At 39.9% G+C, this 18,399-nt stretch overlaps 1 protein-coding gene across 2 annotated transcripts; it reads left to right on the plus strand.

Annotated features, from left to right (window-relative positions):
- The first annotated feature begins 523 nt into the window (after nt 1-523).
- phrf1 (PHD and ring finger domains 1) lies at nt 524-18,293 on the plus strand. Of its 2 annotated transcripts, none has more exons than XM_061721487.1 (19): nt 524-615; nt 2,947-3,088; nt 3,216-3,347; nt 3,528-3,724; nt 3,897-3,980; nt 4,062-4,195; nt 4,309-4,400; nt 5,369-5,547; nt 8,333-8,465; nt 8,625-8,746; nt 8,877-9,070; nt 9,383-9,502; nt 10,003-10,157; nt 10,847-12,842; nt 12,975-14,176; nt 14,278-14,354; nt 15,261-15,392; nt 15,551-15,682; nt 16,391-18,293. In XM_061721487.1, the coding sequence occupies exons 2-19, from the start codon at nt 3,001-3,003 to the stop codon at nt 16,553-16,555; spliced, it is 5,334 nt and encodes a 1,777-aa protein (XP_061577471.1). In that variant the 5' UTR covers nt 524-615; nt 2,947-3,000; the 3' UTR covers nt 16,556-18,293. The 2 variants fall into 2 exon arrangements, with proteins under 2 accessions (XP_061577471.1, XP_061577472.1); XM_061721488.1 differs by having other exon boundaries at nt 5,369-5,532.
- Nucleotides 18,294-18,399: the final 106 nt, after the last annotated feature.

An 18,399-nucleotide genomic window follows, 5' to 3' on the forward strand; every position in this document is an offset into this window, starting at 1 on the left:
CTCAACATTTCAACGTTTTTCTCAACATTTTGACTTTTTTCTCGACATTTCGACATTTTTCTCGAAATTGTACTTCAACAATAATCTCGACATTTTGACTTTTTTCTCAACATTTCGACTTTTTTCTCAACATTTCGACTTTTTTCACGAAATTTTGACTTTTTTCTCAACATTTCGATCTTTTTCTCGAAATTGTACTTCAACATTAATCTCGACATTTCGACTTTTTTCTCGACATTTCGACTTTTTTCTCAACATTTCGACTTTTTTCAAGAAGTGCACAATGGAAAAAAATCTTCCTCCTCTAAAATATTATTTTTATTTTTTCCATCCTGGCCCTAATACTCTTCCGTATCCGTACTAAAAAAAACAACGTATTTGTTAATGTAGTGAGTAAAGGCTGATTTATGGTTCCGCGTTACACCAACGCAAAACCTACGCCGTACATTACGGCGTACGCCCTGCGTCGATTTAACGCAGACCCATAATTCAACCACACAGACTGCGTGTACTGCAGCTTTAAGAGCTCGTCGGTCGCTGCTCTCCAGCCGGCGGTGTCAGTCACTCACACCGGGGAGACTTCACTCAGAAAACCCTGCTACACTCTTACACAGGGTAGGTTCGGGGCTAAAATCAACGTCAGTGTCCCGCTGCACGGTTCGGGTGTGTGAGTGGGGCGAACACAGCCCTGCTCGGTGTGTTTCTGTGGAGGATTAGTCGATCTCGTGGTGGAGCCTCGCTAATTTTAGCTGCTCGAGGCTAGACATGCTACCATGGAGCTAGTCGCTGTTAGATCACTACACGGTTTCGGGACTGTTCTGCTGCAGGACTACATGTCCTCACCGGCTGCTGTTGTGTTGGGGGACATGCTGGTTGTGTGTAAGTGCACGGGGAAAGGCTGTGTGATATGGAGCTGTCTTTGTTTACAAATGTAGCTGCAGGGCTGCTGGAAGCTAGCTGGCTCAAAGTAACCCCTTCATGTTTCACATGCATTAAAAAGAGTACAAATACTACTGGTCAAAATTTACTCTGTTACAAGTAAAAGTAGCTCAGTCAAAATATTACTCGAGTAAGAGTAGAAAAGTACTTGCTTTTAAAGGTACTTAAATATCCAAAAGTAAATGCTTTTAAATTTACTTTAAGTAAAAGTAAGAGTAAGAGTAAATTTCTTATTTTCCACATCAGTAAATTACTATATTTTTTCTAAATTAATTTAAGGATCTTTTAACTCTTGTTTCTGAGAATTAACTCTTTGAAACCAGCTGCACTGATGTGCTGCTTTTAGAACCACAATGTTATATAAAACCTGCAGAAACACCAAAAACAAATCAAATGAATGGGATCATAAGAGGACAGCAGATGATGCAGAGTTTATTAACAATCATGAACTGAAACCAAATGAACCTGCACCATCCAACTAAGTCTGGATCCCCCTCAAAGACCACTGCTTTACACAAAACTACATCTCTGCTTTCAATAACTCAATGTTGAAGTCACTTAACTTTACAGGAAGGACTTGTACCAGTACAATATAGCAATATAGAGCATAACAAACTGTCTCCCCATGTCTGTCTTGTCTGTCTCCCAAAGTTTGTCTTGTCAGTCTCTGTGCCTGTCTCCCAATATCCCAATATTCTTCTCCTGACGCAGGCGTAGCCATTGTTGCGGCTCTGTCTTGACAAACGCAGGCTACTTTGGCGGTATCGTTTTGAGGAGGCTTGACGTATTTCCGCTTTACGTACATCCCAGTGGAGAGCGTGCACTGTGATAGGTCTCCTCCTTTGACAAAAACAGCTTGTGTCCAATAGGATTTTAGGGAAGAAGAAAAAAGAGCAGACCTGAAAGTAACAAGTACTTTTCAGCCTTCCTAGAAATTTACTTGAGTAAAAGTAAAAATATTTGTCTTGGAAATGTATTCAAGTAAGAGTAATAAGTACCAAAGAAATCTAATACTCAAGTAAAGTACAAATCCTCTGGATATGTACTTAAGTACAGTACTCAAGTAAATTTACTCCGTTACTGTCCACCACTGAAAAACACAACACGTGTCGCTTATTATCTGTGCACTAACGTGCTGGTCCTCTAGTTGCAAGCACTAGAAGTCACGTTTTTAAAACAGACTTGCAGTTTGAGTGTTGTTAAGGCGCCGCAGGTCCATGGACATTCCCCACACACACAAAGCATGAGCCTGGGTACTAAAGGTTGATTTAAGTGTCTTTCACGCGATATATAGTGACATTTCTTTTCCCTTTCATTTTGTCAGCAAATAAACCACACACTTAGAAACAACACTGCAATCTTTCCTGTGTTTTGGTTCTTTAAATCTGGCCATGGATTCATTTTTTATGGTCTGTTGACTGAGATTCAGCTATGTTTGGGTGTTATTGTATGGAAGTGAAGGTGTGTGTGTGTGTGTGTGTGTGTGTGTGTGTGTGTGTGTGTGTTTTTCATTTCGTCTCTCCTAGTTGAAGTATAATACTTCAAGAAATACTTTTTTGCCCCTGTGTGTGTGTATATATATATATATGAGAGAGAGATATTTTTGGTTGTAATTACATGTCTATGTCATGTTTGACTTTACTGGTGAAGTTTGTTTCACAAATGAGATTTTAATCACTTTGCTGTTCTCTGTACGGTGACCTAGAATGCCATGAAAGGCGCCTAACAAATGAAATGTATTATTATTTTTATATATATATATATATATATATATATATATATATATATATATATATTTTATTTTTTTTATTATTGTTTTGCCCAATGGAATGTGACATCTGAATGAGCACCTGACTTGCTTTGTTTGTGTTGCACATCTCTTATTTTCCTGTTTACTTTGTTATGGAGGCAATTTGAACTGTAGCAAAATATATTTTCTTAAAATGAGCATACACTGTTCAGAAAGCACTAAATGTTTTGCAATCGCTTTTTATATGTCCTGTGTAGTCACATTTTAGGTAATAGCTGGCAGCTCCTCTGCTGTGGTTCTGATGGTCAACCATGGATGAAGACAACAGCCAAGATGAGCTGATTAACTGCAGTACATCTCACAGAAAAGGGAAAAGAGCTGCACTGTGGAACATCTCAGGTAGCTTCTCTAAAAACTTCACTTTTTTTTTAAAACCTTTGCCAGAATTCTTTCACTTTTGCATTTGAATGCAGTGTAAAATAAGATATGACACCACATGAAATTGTATCTTATTCATATTTTCCAGATGACTCAGATGACGTAGATGAGGAGCTCGGGGAGGAACAATCTGATAGTGGAGAAGATGATGATGATGATGAGGAGGAAGAGGAGAATGATGATGATGATGAGGAGGAGGAGGAGGAGGAGGAGGGGGATGGTATGCACTTCCTATTGATATGAATGAGGGCAAATAAGCTTTTATGACACAACATACCTATGGTGGACATAAAAATAATGTATTTCTGCTTTGTGTTAAGCTTTAATGCCTTCTGGGGATACAGCGTTTAACAGAGCATACATTAAATAATCATTGTTATTTCCCCTCCACCCTCTTCAGATGATGATGAGGAGGAAGATGCTAAGACTGAGGATGGAGCTTTTGGGGGAACCAGTGCTGACGTTCTAGAGATGAGTTCAGATGAGGACGCAGATAAGTGTCCCATCTGCCTGAACTCTTTTAACAGCCAGCCTGTGGCGACACCAGAGAACTGCGAGCACTACTTCTGTTTCGACTGCATTCTTGAATGGGCCAAGGTGGGTCTAACTCAGTATTGTATAAACCTACGTAGGAAAAGCATTTTGTTGGAGAGCATCTTGTATTTAGTTGGTACATTCTTTGTGTTTTTAAACGAATGTTGTAGATCAAAATGAATTGCTCACTTGTAGTGTTTGTTTGTTGTGTTTTTTTTCTTCTTCTTCAATTTAGAATGTAAACTCATGTCCGGTAGACCGTAGTGCCTTCAACAACATATACCTAAGAAAATGTTATGGAGGCAAAGTAAAGAAAATGGTAAGTAATGGTACTTTTACATACCTTGGAGAACAAATGTGTGTAGATTGGATTGATTGTAGTGCGTTTTTTTTTTGTCAGATAACAGTGCAAAAGCCTGTTAAGGCAGATCAAGAAGAAATAATCGATGTGGACTTGGATGAAACCAGCTGTGAGGTGTGTGGCGGCACTGACAGGGAGGACCGTCTCTTGCTTTGCGATGGCTGTGATGCAGGGTGAGAGAGACATGATTTTACCACACATGGCAATATTAGTGTGATAAGAGGCAACATTTGGGCCTTTTTACCACCGTAAAATTAGTTGTGAATGAAGCCTTTTTGTTTTGAAGGTATCACATGGAGTGCCTTACACCTCCTCTTGACTCTGTTCCTGTTGAAGAATGGTTTTGTCCTGAGTGTGTAGCCAACAATCGACACTCAAGTAAGCTTAAGTTATTTGCTGCCTTAAATATTATGAATTTTGTAACATGTGCCTTTACAAAAATTAAGAAAGAAACGACAACTAATTATCCACCAGTTTGAATGCTGTTGACAATGTGTGGTCTAGAGAAGATTTGTCTTTTCTAGTCCACATTAGGAATGCGCTATATTTTACTGTTCACGATATACCGTCAAAAAAATTCCTCACGATAAGAAGGGAGGGAGGGAGGGAGGGAGGGAGGGAGGGAGAAAACAAGGAAAGGAGGAAGGAAGGAGAGAGCAGGAGGAAAGAAGGAAGGGAAGAAGGAAGGGAAAAAAGAAGGAAGGAAGGAAGGAAATGAGCCTGAAAGAAAGAAAGAAAGAAAGAAAGAAAGAAAGATAAATTCCTGTTGATGACGTTTTTGTGTAACAAACATGGCAGATCTGAGAGCGAGATAGATTTATAGTTGAAAAGGTGGAGTTGAATTGGTATTTTTTTTATCCTCATTTTTATCGTTATCAGGATAAATGCCAGAAATTATCGTGATACATTTTTTAGTCCATACCGCCCATCCCTAGTCCACATGCTAACGTATCATTGGGAAAGATACTTAAAACCCATCTTGTAGAATAAGGTCCAGTATACCGACCCGTCTGAGTGGGTAACTATGGCTAGCATGTAAAATTCTTTGTGGTGAGCAAGATTCAAAAAGTGCTGTACAAATGCAGCGTCTTTACCATTTTACCAAATTCTACTTTCATTCATATGTTGAATGTATTCTTAGATGTTTTTTTTTTTTTATCTTAGTGTTTACATTCTACTGTGGATTTTTTGAGAAATAAGTAATTTTTTTCAGAAGACTTAAGGCAAAATGGAAAAATAATGTGTGGAAAGAAAATGTATATGTAATTTGTTATTTTCAAACGGTCATGGTCAAGAATTATTTCATGTTCTGTCACAAGTCAGACATGTAAATATTTTCCAACCAGGAGGTTCAGCGGAGGAGCTTAGTGATACGGAGAGCATCCCGTTTCCTGCTCGTCCAGCCACCAGTCGATCCCAGCCCCGTGCTGCAGGTCCTACCAGAGCAATAGCTCGTACCCAGCAGAGCGAGAGGGTTCGAGCTAATGTCAACCGACATCGCATCTCACAGGCACGCACATCACAGGTTTGGCATGACGCGTGACGCTTCTGTCTTGGCAAATGTATTTAACTCCCTATCCACAGCACATGTGCAGCATTGCATTTTGAATGTCAAAATAGTTGGGACACTGAGTAAAATGTAAATACAAACAGAATTAGATTGTTTGTAAATATCATGAACCCATATTTTATTCAGAATTGAACAAAGAAAACGTATCAAATGTTTAATAAACCTCTTAATTAATGAATTAATGAATTAATTTTAAAGTGATGGGAGCAACACATCGCAAAAAGTTGAAACAGGGCCACGTTTAACATTAGCCACTTTAGTATAACATTGCCAAAATATCTCTTGAAAAAAGTCAAATGGTTGTCCTTCTACTATGCAGATTTTGTCAGATACATTTGTCAGTTCAGTTTTTTTAACTGACAAAATCTTCAGGATAGATGGTGAAACATCTTTAACAAAAAGAATAAGACATTGAGCTGCCTTGTTTCAAACCTTTTAAAAATACCATGACCTGGATGACTGAGAGTCAACACCAGCAAGTCAAGATGATCTGGTGATCTTGACTTCCTTCGTCTTCACTCTCCAGTTGTTCATTCAAAGTGATGCCAGGTAGTCGAAACGTTCCCTCTTCAGTGTGTGTGCTTTCACAACGCATGTTGACGATCTTCAACCTAAAGATGCTTCTTTTACTGTGCGGCCCACAGTCAGCAACAAGTCTCACAAGATTCAAGAGGGGTCTATTCTTAAAGTCTCTGGTCACTGGGTGTTTTATTGAGTCGACGCTGACTAAAACTGGGGGGAAAAAAATGCAGGTTAAAAATAGTTTCTACCTGGTTGTTCCCCTGGGGGACACACTGCTGTGCTGACCTCAGTTTTCCCTGTCGCTGTTGGAGTTTGCCATGTTACTGCAGCTGGAAGAGGGAGCTTCAGTGGGAGCGAGATGCCAGCTGGCTTCAGTGTGAGAGAAACACCAGCCAGGTTTCAGCTGTTGGAGACTTCTCCTCCAGGTTCCTAAGCAGGGTTTGCTGAGTAGCTAGTGACCCAAATTGAGGGACAAAGTTCAAAACACAGCCTTTCCAGCTGGTCTCTCGTCCTCTGACCACTGTAAGTGAAAACTTACATCTTTTACAATCTTTTTCCTTTCACCTGAACAACACTGTCAGATGTCTCACTGTCCCTGTGACAGACTGAATTATTCTGCGTGGAGTTTGCAGTCATCCTGCCCAACAACCCTGGGTCTTCTTTGTTATATTTTTTTGCTTATAATCTACCAGATATTTACAATGGGTGAAACATCTTGGCTGCAAGAGGGCCATTTCAGCACAGAGACTCTTCTATTACAAAGCTATGCTCTTCCTGAAAGATGCAAAACCTTCCCTGTAAAAGATATTGACTGGATAGGAGCACATGTTGGTCTAAAACCACTGCATACGTTTCATTCCTTTCCAGAGCTGCAACCTCTCCATTCTATAGGCGCTAATGCACCCCCATATCATGAGAGATGCAGGCTTTTGAAATGAGTGCTAATCGCAAGCTGGTTACTTCCTCCCTGTTTTTGCTCCATCCATGGATTCTTAATTAGTCTGACCACAGGGCAGTTTTCCCAGTTTGCCTCAATCCATTTTGAGCTGTGGCCTTGAGAAGAAAGCAGTGTTTCTCAATCATGTTCATGTACAGCTTTGTATTTGCATCATAGAGCTTTAATCTGTATTTGTGGATGGCATAGAGAGCTGTGACAGAGGTGTTCCTGACCCCACACAGTCATTTCTATCACTGAATCCTACCATGTGTTTTATTTGTTTATTTATTTATTTATTTATTAATGTGTTTATTATTGCAGTGCTACATAAAGGCCTGAAAATCTTGGGCCCACGATATTGATTTTCAGCATTGACTCTTTGCATACAAAAAAATCTCCAAATTCTCAATCTTTTGATTACAACGTTACACTGAGAAACGTCTTTCTGCAGTTGTTGCACAATTTCTCGATGCCGTTTGTCAGGGACCGATGAACCTCTCCCCATCTTTACTTTTTTATATATATATATATATATATATATATATATATATATATATATATATATATATTTCTTTTTTTTTAGCCTGTTTTTTTTTTTTTTCCCCCTCCCCTTACCCCAATTTTATCACCCAGTGCTCCTACCTAAGTCCGTTCTGGGCATTGCTCCCTTTACCAATCCCGGGAGGGCACTGAGCTCAGGTCTCCTTAACCTGAGGAGTAAGCAGGCTGCTTTTTTTTTTTTTGTCTTTTTTACTTTACTTTTGAGAGAGACTGTTTTTTTTTTCTTTCTTTAAGTCATGTTGCCGACCTGTGTAACTTGATTAGTTCTTCCAGGTTTTTTCTTTAGTATTTCTTACTTTTCCAGCATTTTGTTTTCTTATACCGTGTTTTTGAGATGTGTTATGCTCCCAAATTGAAGGCGACCAAACATTGTTCAGACAATGGTAAGAAAAAAAAAAGCAAAGAAAAAAAATCTCACTTTCAACATTTGAAATGTTTTCTATGTCCAATTGTGAGTTAAAATGCAAATATATTGATCATTGCATTCTATTTTTATTTAGATTTAACAGTGTCACAACCTTTTTGTGTAATTGTAAATATCTTCACCATAGTGAGGTTTGCTGTTGTGTGGACTAAACTGATAATATTAACAACTTGTTAAACTGTGTGTGCTTGATGATGTAAATTGCATTCAGTTGGTGATTGCTTGTAAGAGTGTTATGTGGTACAGCTGTGGTCCGTGAAAGCAATGCAACAGAGTAATGTAAACACTGTTTGCAGCTCGCTCCTACATATCTGATTCAGTCTTCTTGGCTGGATGATACAATTAATGCTGTGGTGGCCGGGCTCAACACTGCTGTATATGTGAGGGACGTCACACCTCGGGCTCCATCTACCCGGAGACGCAGGCGTGGTAAGTCTGGACGCACACAGTTCATAATACTGTCGATTCTAAAGGAGGATACACATTAACACAGGCCTATGAACAAATGCAATAGCATGAAATGCAAGAGTTTGCTTCCAAGCTCGACCAGCGATGAGTTTGTGGTGATGTGTTTTATGGTTGAAATAGGAACGCGCAGAAAGGTGAACAGTAAGACCAGTTCTGCTAAGGGTAAAAATGGTAGATCGGCAACCACAGGAGTCAAGAGGAGGAGGCGGAGAGTAAGGAGAACTAAATCCAGGAAGAAGTTGGTAAGTTTCTCACCAAATCTGTTTAAAACTTACTTTGATTTCTATTATAGTAAAGTAAAGTCTTTTGAATTCACATTATGTGAATGTTTTAACTTCAGTGTTAATTGAATTTTCTTTCCTTTCCTTATAGACTGGGAAAACAACTCGTACTCCAAGAAGCCGCATTGCTAATAATCTGGGGATTGTCAACAACAAGAAGAGCTCTTCTCTTCCTACTGTATACCAGCCGGTAGAGCACACTTTGAGCAGCATGCGTGCTGACATCGGAGCTGCATCCCTCTCTATATATGGAGATCCATTTGACTTGGACCCATTTGTGGATCGGTAAGGAAAATAATTACTGTCTGATTATGCAAAATACCTGCAGTTAGTTGATAACGAACCTACAAACACTAGACCTTAGTTCTGTGTTTTCATGTTACACATCACAGATGAAAATTGAAAATATGTTGAAATAGCTTGCATTAGTTGAATGGTTGGTTGTCACTGTTATCCTTTAGTTTTTTTTATTACATAAACATACATTTCCTATGCAAAATAGGATCTGTTGTTGGAAGCTTGTGGAAAGTGTCTGTGTTTGTATGCCACTGAAATATTACTGATAATTATTCTGATTTCCGGACTTGTTTTGGTCAGTGAGGAAGAACCAGAGGCCCGCGCTGTCTCACTGTTGGAGGCCAAGAGGCGAGGGATATCTCGCTCTGCTCTTCGCTCTCATCAGCCTGTCGCTCGGCCCGTCTCTGCAAACCTCTCAAGGTAATATACCGCAATCCTTTTTTTATTTTTCCTTTTCTTTTTATGTTCCATTATAGTATTTCATTCTCTATTTATTGCCCATTTTCTGCATTTTTTTTAAAACTCCTTGGCCAGCCAGAGAAATGCAGCAAACAGCAAAAAAAAGAAAAATAGTCATAAAATCTGTCAAGAATGTGTTTTTTTTGCCTTTTTACCACAGTCCCACACAGCTATTACACAACTCAAAGATGAACTAAAACAATTGAAAAAAAAAAAAGGGTTCTTTGGCCCCAGAAAAACAAGGCACTTAATCAAACTGACACTTGCAAAGCCTGCAAAATGTCACGTTACAAGCAAATTGCACAATCAAACAAGATAAAGAAAAAGAATAAAAGTAAAAAATTAATCACTGACAAAAGAATTTTGAGTCATTTTTTCCTGCTTTTTCTGGTGAAGATGTCGACTTAACTGAAATCACATTTCTGATATGTCATTAAATCTTGTTTGTCATGCTGTACCAGGAGAGGTGTGGGTATCCCACAAACGGGAGCTGTTGTGGAGGCGGCTCCAGTGCCCGATCTGCTGGGCAGCATCTTGTCAGGACAGAGCATGCTCTTGATGGACAGTTCTGACGTCGTCATTAATCGGGATGGTTCCCTTAAAGCTGCAAAGCCAAGTAAGTGTGTGTGTGTCATACAGTATTTCTAAAAGCAGAGATTATAGCATGATGCATGCAAGGGTTATAAATAACTGTCTACATTCCATAGTTCCTGTTTCTTTGGAAACAAGGGCATCCAATAACTGATTTTTTTTAATTTTTTTTTTTTTATAATTCTTCCCATTTGATATTTTGAGCTGAATTTCTTATTTTCTTTAATCCATATGATCAGATATAACAGTTTAACAATAATAAACCACACATAACATTTACTTAAATAAAAAGTGGTCTGTCTAATCAGCATTTTGCATTGTACATGCATTTTTAGATTAAAGAAATGCATAAATCAAATATTAAAAAACAAACATAATAAAAAGAAATTGTCAAGTAGACAGCCTCACTGTAATTGGAGGAAAAAAGAGCAATTTCACTGCTATTAACTATATTTATGGGATATGTTCAATCACTTGAATATATTTACTTCAAATCATTCTGCTTTATAAATTACATTTTACCCCCACGTGCCGCTCACTTGAATCTTATTTGATGAATACGGAAGAGAACAATAATGACATTAATTTATGTTGTCCATTAGATTGTTGAAATCACTGGTCATTCTTCCTGTATAAAGCAGTACTTCGTTTTGTGATATTTTTCCTTAAAAAAAAAAAAAAAGCAGACATTTCATCATTTATATGCTGTTACAGTGATGCCATCTACCGTGACACCATGCATCGGGAAAAGCAACAGCTCAGAAGATGCCGACACCCTCATCAACCCCGGGGTTTCCCCTCACTTAGAAGATATTCCTTTGTCTCACCATTACAATGGAAACTTACCAGGACCCTCCCATACCTCCGTGAACAGACTCTTAAACCACAATTCACCACATGTACACTCCCCCATATCCAACCACACACATTCGGATTTCCCACCTAGAGTTAATCCAAGTTTTCAGTCTGCCCACCCCAACCGACCAACTCCACCTCCTTGTCAGAGAGGAACCAACGGAATCAGAGAACCAAGGGAGAGCCCCATCTCATCTGTTCAGACCGTCCAAGACTCCAACTTTAAAAGCAAGGAAATGGGCCAGTCTCAGTCCCAACCTAAAAAAGCAGCAACAAAGCCCATGTGGGTAGATGTGTCAGTGCTTCCCAGGATACCAAAAATAAAAAGGGAAAGTAGTACTAACTCAAATGATGCTTCGAGTCATGGTGGCAGTTATGGTAGTAATACATCTGTTGCTAGTAGTAGTAGTAATAGGAGAAACGGTAGTAATTCTAGGAGTAGTAGCAGTGGATCCAGCGGGCCTGACGTGTCCATTACCAGCCTTTCTGGAGACAAAGGTAGGCAGCAAAGCGTAGACCAGCAAAAGGGACAGGCTAATGGTGATGCCCAGAGGCACAGGCCTGACGGAACAAGCTCAACATCGGCATTCTCCAACTCCTTCTCCTCTTCCTCTTCCTCCGGCACTCCTCCGAGCCAACCACAGCATGCCTCGTCATCTTCTTCATCTTCTGTGAGTTTTCGCATTAATTCCAGCGGGAACTCTTGGCATGCAAGGCGATTGAACATTGCGTCCTCCTCTACTACCTCTACTACTAGGGGCACTGTACAGGAACACTGGGGAAAAAAGGAGGATGATACAAAAAAGAAACAGTTAGGCAAAGATAAAAAAAAGCTGTTGTCGTCACGTGTGCCGGGCAGCAAGGAACAAGAGAGTAATATCTATGATCCCTTTAATCCTACACTGTCGGATTCAAGCAGCTCAGATGACGAAGCCAAAAGCACTACGTGGGGCAATCGCCCTCAGCGTGCCGCGGATCAGAGGAATGAGCCGTCGTTGAAAAAGAAAGGGGCCTCAAGGCTGAGCAAGCAGGATCTGGTGCTGGTGAAAACTGAAACGCAGGAGATGGAGGTTTCCCAGGAACAAGCAGGGAGTTCTCAGAGTACTGAATCACAGGAGGTTAGAGTCTCAGGGGACAGTGTCAAGGTAGAGCAAGAGTCAAGATTAGGAGATGAAACAACGGCGTTCCTTGGCAGAAAAATTAAGCAAGAACCAAAATTAGAAGACACAAAAGAATCTGAAAGCTCCAGATTAGATGATCAGACAACAGCGTTCCTTGGCACAAAAATTAAGCAAGAACCAAAATTAGAAGACACAAAGGAATCTGAAAGCTGTGACAGTACCAATTATTTGAGTTCAGAATTGACAGAAACCACAGCACCTGCTCACCACAGCCTGGATCGGTTAAAAAAAGAGAGAGACACACAAGAAGGGGACCCTGGACAGTGTGCCGGAACTCCTAACAGATCTCCCCTCAACCACAGAGTTGACTCGTCAGCTCCCGGCTCTGCCAACAGCAATAAGAAACAAAAGGAAGAAGCTAAATCATATTCCACACCCTGTTCCAAATCCCCAACAACAGATTTGGACCTCAAGAAGCAAGCTTCTAAAAATTTGAAGGAGCAACAGTCCAGCAGCTCTGAGACAGAACGCCGCAGAAGAGAAGAGCCTCATGGGTCGGGTCAGGGAAACAAAAAGAAGGAAAGGGACAGAGACAGGAGCCCCAAGCGAGCAGGGTCAAAAGAAAGAAGGAGGGCACATTCAAGCTCGGACAGCTCTCAGCCCAAATCCCCCGATAGGACTCACAGGAAGAGACGGTCACGATCCAAAGAGTCATCAAGAAGGAGGCGATCCAGGTAAATGTATTCTACCAATGTGTGATTTGTGCTTTACCAACCGCGCTGTGGCCGCAGGTTTAGTCATTTCTAAAGAACAACTCTGTTATTTCTCTTATTTAAGGGTTTTGTTTGTCATTGTGTGCATTTTAGGTCTCGTTCTAGCTCGAGTAGTAGAGAGCATTCAAGGAGGAAGAAGCAAAAACCAAGGAGTAGTGAAAGAAACTATCACAGCGAGAGGGACTACGAGAGAAGGAGAGTGTCAAAAGACAAGAAACGCGGTCGCTCTCGCTCAAGATCCCGTTCGAAGTCACGTTCTAGGTCCAGAAGTAGATCCAGATCCAAGGACCGTAAACGTGCTGTGTCCCGCTCAAGATCTCGATCCAGGGAAAGGAGGAAAGATGACAACAGACAACAACAACATCATTCATCTATGTCCTCTAGAAGCAAGGTGGAGTCGCGACCTAAAGACAAGAGGAGACACAAATCTAGATCAAGCTCTAGAGAGAGAAAGCAGCAACCAAGATCATCCAGAAATACACCGAAAGCGTCAGGGGCATGTGATTCATCGTCAAAAGATGCAAATCGCATACAAGGAAGAAAAAAAGAGAGGGATACTACTGAAAGAAACATTGAAAAGGCAGAATGTGCTAAAACTGACAAACAAGAGTTACCCTCCTGCTCATTTGCCCATCCAATTAAAAAGGAAGAAAGAGTTCTTGCTGCAGAGAGCCAGGAGTCAGAAATGACAAAAGAGGTAAAGCATGAAAAAGAAGTTGGCCAAGAATACCAATCTTGTCATGAAACGTCTGAAGATTCTTCTGTTGTTAAAACAATAAAGGAAGAAACAGACACACCTTCGTTAGCGAGCAAAAATATTGATGATGTAATAAAGCAGCCTATTAAGACGGAGTCCTGTGAAAGCACCATAGTTAAAACTGAACCAGAATCTTCCAAGTTGGGCCCCTTGCTCGGTATCAACTTACTTTCTACGCTGACCACACCTGTTACGGCAGACACCCTTCCAGATGCAGTATCTCAGTCTCCGCCGGTTTCAGTGGACTCTTGCAAACAAGAAGACACTGTTGGGGTCCCTGTCCCTGCAAAACAAGAACCCTCCGACTCTGAGGAGGACTTCAATGTGGATGTGATGCTGGACAACCTGGATTATGTCAAATCTGAGCCCACAGTGGAGAGCGGAGCAGCTGTCAAAAAGGAAAAAGAAGTGGAAGATAGTAAAGATGAGGGAGGACTGGTATCAAGTGTGGTGGGAACAAAGTCCAAGACTCAAGTAAAGCGGGTAACCTGGAACATACAGGAGCCAGAGGGTCCTCAACCAGAGAAAGCTGCAAGCAGTAAGTCTTACCACTGGATTCTTGTGAAATGAAGTTGGTGTCCTGTCTTCTCTACCTCAATGTTGGATAAATGTCTTTTTTTTTTTTTCCATTTTGCACAGAGGTGGCACTGTATAAACTGAAGCTAAAGCAGGAAGGAGCTCGCAGACCCTCTTCTGCTGCTCACACATCCAGTCAGGTGGGGATGAACCACTCGTAACTGCAGTCAGATTTGTTTTTAAAATGTATCATGCATGTAATTCCCGCAATAACAAGGAGGTGGCAGTATTTACCAAGGAGGAACAAGGCAATTGTTTGGAAAGGCACGTGATAGAAAATGTTGCTCATGCATTTCCAGAGAAAATGAAACTAGAACTAGTGTCTGAACACACCCAGATATATAACACTAGTGATTTAATCCTTACTCTTCTATCTTATCTTGGCTTGTCTTTTATTTGTTATTCACATAAAAAAATATAAAATAATAGAAAGCACACATGCATTTCATACATGTAGTTGTATATTTTGATTTCAGTTTTGCTTTCATAATGAATTCCTTATGTATGCAATCAATCAATCAATCATCTTTATTATCGACCGTAGTCAGCAGGGAAAGAGGGTAAAGGAAAACATACAATACAACAAACACAAAACATACATGATAATATAAATACACATCAAGCTAACAAATAAAAACACAATTAAAATAAATAAAAGCAATAAAAACTATAAAAGGCATGCGTACCAATGTTTCCACATGTGTGATTGGTAGCGAACCGAGCTGTAGCTAGGGTTGGTCAGTGCTATTAAAATACCATTCTGTGATGCATGTAAGCGACCCTTGAACTTATACATGTGTATTCTCAGCAAGGCTTGAAAGGAGGGTAAGCGCAGGTCCTTAAAAAGCTCACTAGCGCTGCCACCCCTAGGAACTTTCATCAGGATCCTGAGTGCATCATTGTAGGCCACCTGGAGCTTTCGCATACTCCCTTTAGTGTATTTCACCCATAAGGGGGCTGCATATAACCAGAGCAAGACTTGTCTTGAATAAAAGGGACTGAAGCTGTGGATTCTTGCATGATGTGTAATATCTGCACGTCCTTAGGGCATGACAGGAGATGTGAGGGAATCCTCCAAGAAGGGTACAGCAGGTCTGCTCAGTGCCGGCTCTGGTTCGGAGGTCTCGCATTCTGGACAAGAGGAGGCAGAAGAAGGGGATCTGTCGAAGAAAGACAAAGTAAATATTGCACTAAATAGCTTTGGCTTTTGAAGATACTTGTAAAAGAGTCATGGTAGTTTTTTCTTTGTTATAAATTGATTTGATTGTCTTTCCAATCTTCTTGATTTACTGAATGTGTAAAACGTTTATTGTAAGTGGTATTTTACTTCTTCCAGCAATATTTGAAAAAGCTGCACATGCAGGAGAGAGCTGTAGAGGAGGTAAAGCTCGCAATCAAGCCTTTCTACCAAAAGCGAGACATCACTAAGGATGAATACAAAGATATTCTACGGAAAGCTGTCCAGAAGGTCAGTTTGAAAATATTTGAATAGGAAGGCTGGCTGCACACTAGATGATTTCCATGCCTTGACTAATTTTACAAACATCAAGGACCACAATTTGTGACCCGAGATTTGGGGTGCTTGAAATTGGGCTTAAAATCCTTTAGTGGGTATCCAGCTAAAGCAGGGTGCTTGCGCAAGTCTTGAAAGTCTTAATAAATATGGAATTTTTAAACACTGTTTTCCAGACCTAGAAAAGTCTTGAATTTTGTGTGAAAGTCTTAATAAAGTATGGGGAAAAAATGTATGGTAGAATTTTACAGTATGCTCAGAGGCATTGTGAAATGAGAAATAGAAAGGTAGGCTATACAACTTATAGTTTATATATAAACTATAAACTATAAAAATAGTTTTCATCAGTCAAAACATAATTTACTGTGAATAATGCATTCGTTCATTGAATACTAGCCTATAAAAAATTCTAACAAACATTTCTAATAAACATAATTGGTACAATCTCAACCAATGAAGTAGGCAGTAGGCACACAAGTATACAAGTACGTAAAGTTAAGGTCTTGGGAAAAAAATATCAGTTTTAAAAAAGTCTGGGAAAAGTCTGGAATTTTAATTTGGAAAAAGAGCAAGCACCCTGTAAAGATACTGAAATGTCTACATTCTGGTTGTCTCAGGCCATGACTTTATGGTATGTAATGATCTTGTGTTCCTGGTCACCAGGTGTGCCACAGTAAGAGTGGGGAAATCAATCCAGTGAAAGTGGGAAATCTGGTCAAGGCTTACGTTGACAAATACAAACACGCGAGGAAACATAAAAAAGAAGACGATTCAGCGAACGCACCTGGGGAGCAGACTGAGCCGATGAACATCTCCGACAGTCCATGAACGAGCATGAAACAACGTTGTGATCTCACGCTCTCAAACGTGCCCCGTGAAAATGCTAGACGCATATTTGCTCAGAACATTTTCTTCAGTGTCAAACTTTCTATCGCCTTTGTTTTTGTTCTGTAACGATGACTAGAACATCAGCTACACGTTTGTGTCCTCTGCTTGGACTGTCACTGCCGGAAACTGGCCTTTTTGTGTACCACCGCTCAGACACTTGATGGGACTGAAAAACTATGCCTTAAAGAGGTGAAAACTCAGACGCTCCCATGGATGTACAAATCAGGAAGACTTCTTCATGTCCCCGGGTCAGCCATATCACGAGGACGCCGTGTGATGTTGGCTTTGAGTTTTCTACGACCTTTTTTTTTTGGGGGGGGGGGATATTTATGAGTGACAAAATGTGTTTTGTCTATTCACAAGGGGTAGAGGTTTGCAGAATATGTGTATGTAAAATGTTTGTCACCTTAAAAAAGGGCACTGTTATGCAATATTTGTAGAAAATTTATCAGAATAGTCATGAAAGAATTTTAGATTTGGTTGTAAATAATTCAGATTTGATATAATCGCCTGTATGTTTATTTCATTTTTGTTGCCTGTTGTGAATAATAGGCATAACCGGTTGTTGTTTATAGTATAACTGATTTAAGTTTTGTATTTAGTATCCTGTGTTTTCTGTCTTCCACATCTGTAACTCTCCTGAGCTACATCATGTCCAACTATAGAGGAATTTGGGCTCAGTGGCTTAAAGACAAGGCTCTTTGAAAGCACGGATGGGCTTGGGGAAACGGAGACAAGATTCTCGGTATATTTTATTTCAGCCAATTACAGAACTTTAGAAAGGTAAGTTTTAAAGAACCAGGCAATATTAGATTTTTGTGCCAAAGCAGTACGTTTAATATAATAAAACTTGAGTTTCCTTGGATATGTTCAGTTGAATTTGTCTAGTGGGTTTCTATTTTCTGTTTTTCTTTTTTTTTTTTAAGCAAGCAGCTGACATGAATGTTCAACTATAAGTAATATAGATTTATAGATTTGATTTTACAGTAAGATGGATACAAAGTTCATGCAGGAGTGGCGGGAGTCACAGGCCTTGTTTTCTTACAGACGTGGATATTTCAGTTTTTAATCTCTGCCTGACCTGACGACATGTCCAGCATTTTAGCTACAAACTTAAACGTTTTTGTCTCTTTGTATTCAGTATAATATTAAGCTAATTTTTTTGGCATAATTTTATAGTTTGGTGAGATCAGTTTGAAGGGCCCATAACATGTCACTCTCACAGCAATTGTCCACAGACGGAATCTTAGAAATGAAGACATGCATTTAGATGGATCAGTGAACTGCTGCACCAGTTATGACTTTATGCCTCCACTGGCAGAGTTTGTCGTCTGAAACATGCTTTTTGTGATTGTATGTCTATATTACTCTCCGTTGCTACTAAAATATTCACAAATAGTAATTCCTGATTCTTAGCCATTTTGCCATCTACTGTAAAATAGTTTGCCTGCTGTAAACACTTATTTCATGTGTGATTGGACTTTGGTAGTACTTTATCATGATATGTAATTTGGCTTCACAAAGCCAAGGACCTCGAATGGAGGAATCTAAAGGAAAAAAACAGGTGCTCATGTTATCTGAATGTTTTGTTTTGTTTTTTCCTTTTTGGAATTTACTTGATCACACAGGCAAGGTGTTTCTCAGAGGGAACACGAACAATAAACCACTGGGGAATGATGATCTGTCTTCTTTTAATTTGTGTACTGCAGGCTCATAAAGTATGTTGTCCTCTTGCTATTTTCTGTTTTGGGGCTCTAAGTATTGATATTAAGATGCATTTTAAG

Source organism: Cololabis saira, chromosome 5 (genome assembly GCF_033807715.1).
Source record: "Cololabis saira isolate AMF1-May2022 chromosome 5, fColSai1.1, whole genome shotgun sequence".
Lineage (NCBI taxonomy): Eukaryota > Metazoa > Chordata > Actinopteri > Beloniformes > Belonidae > Cololabis > Cololabis saira.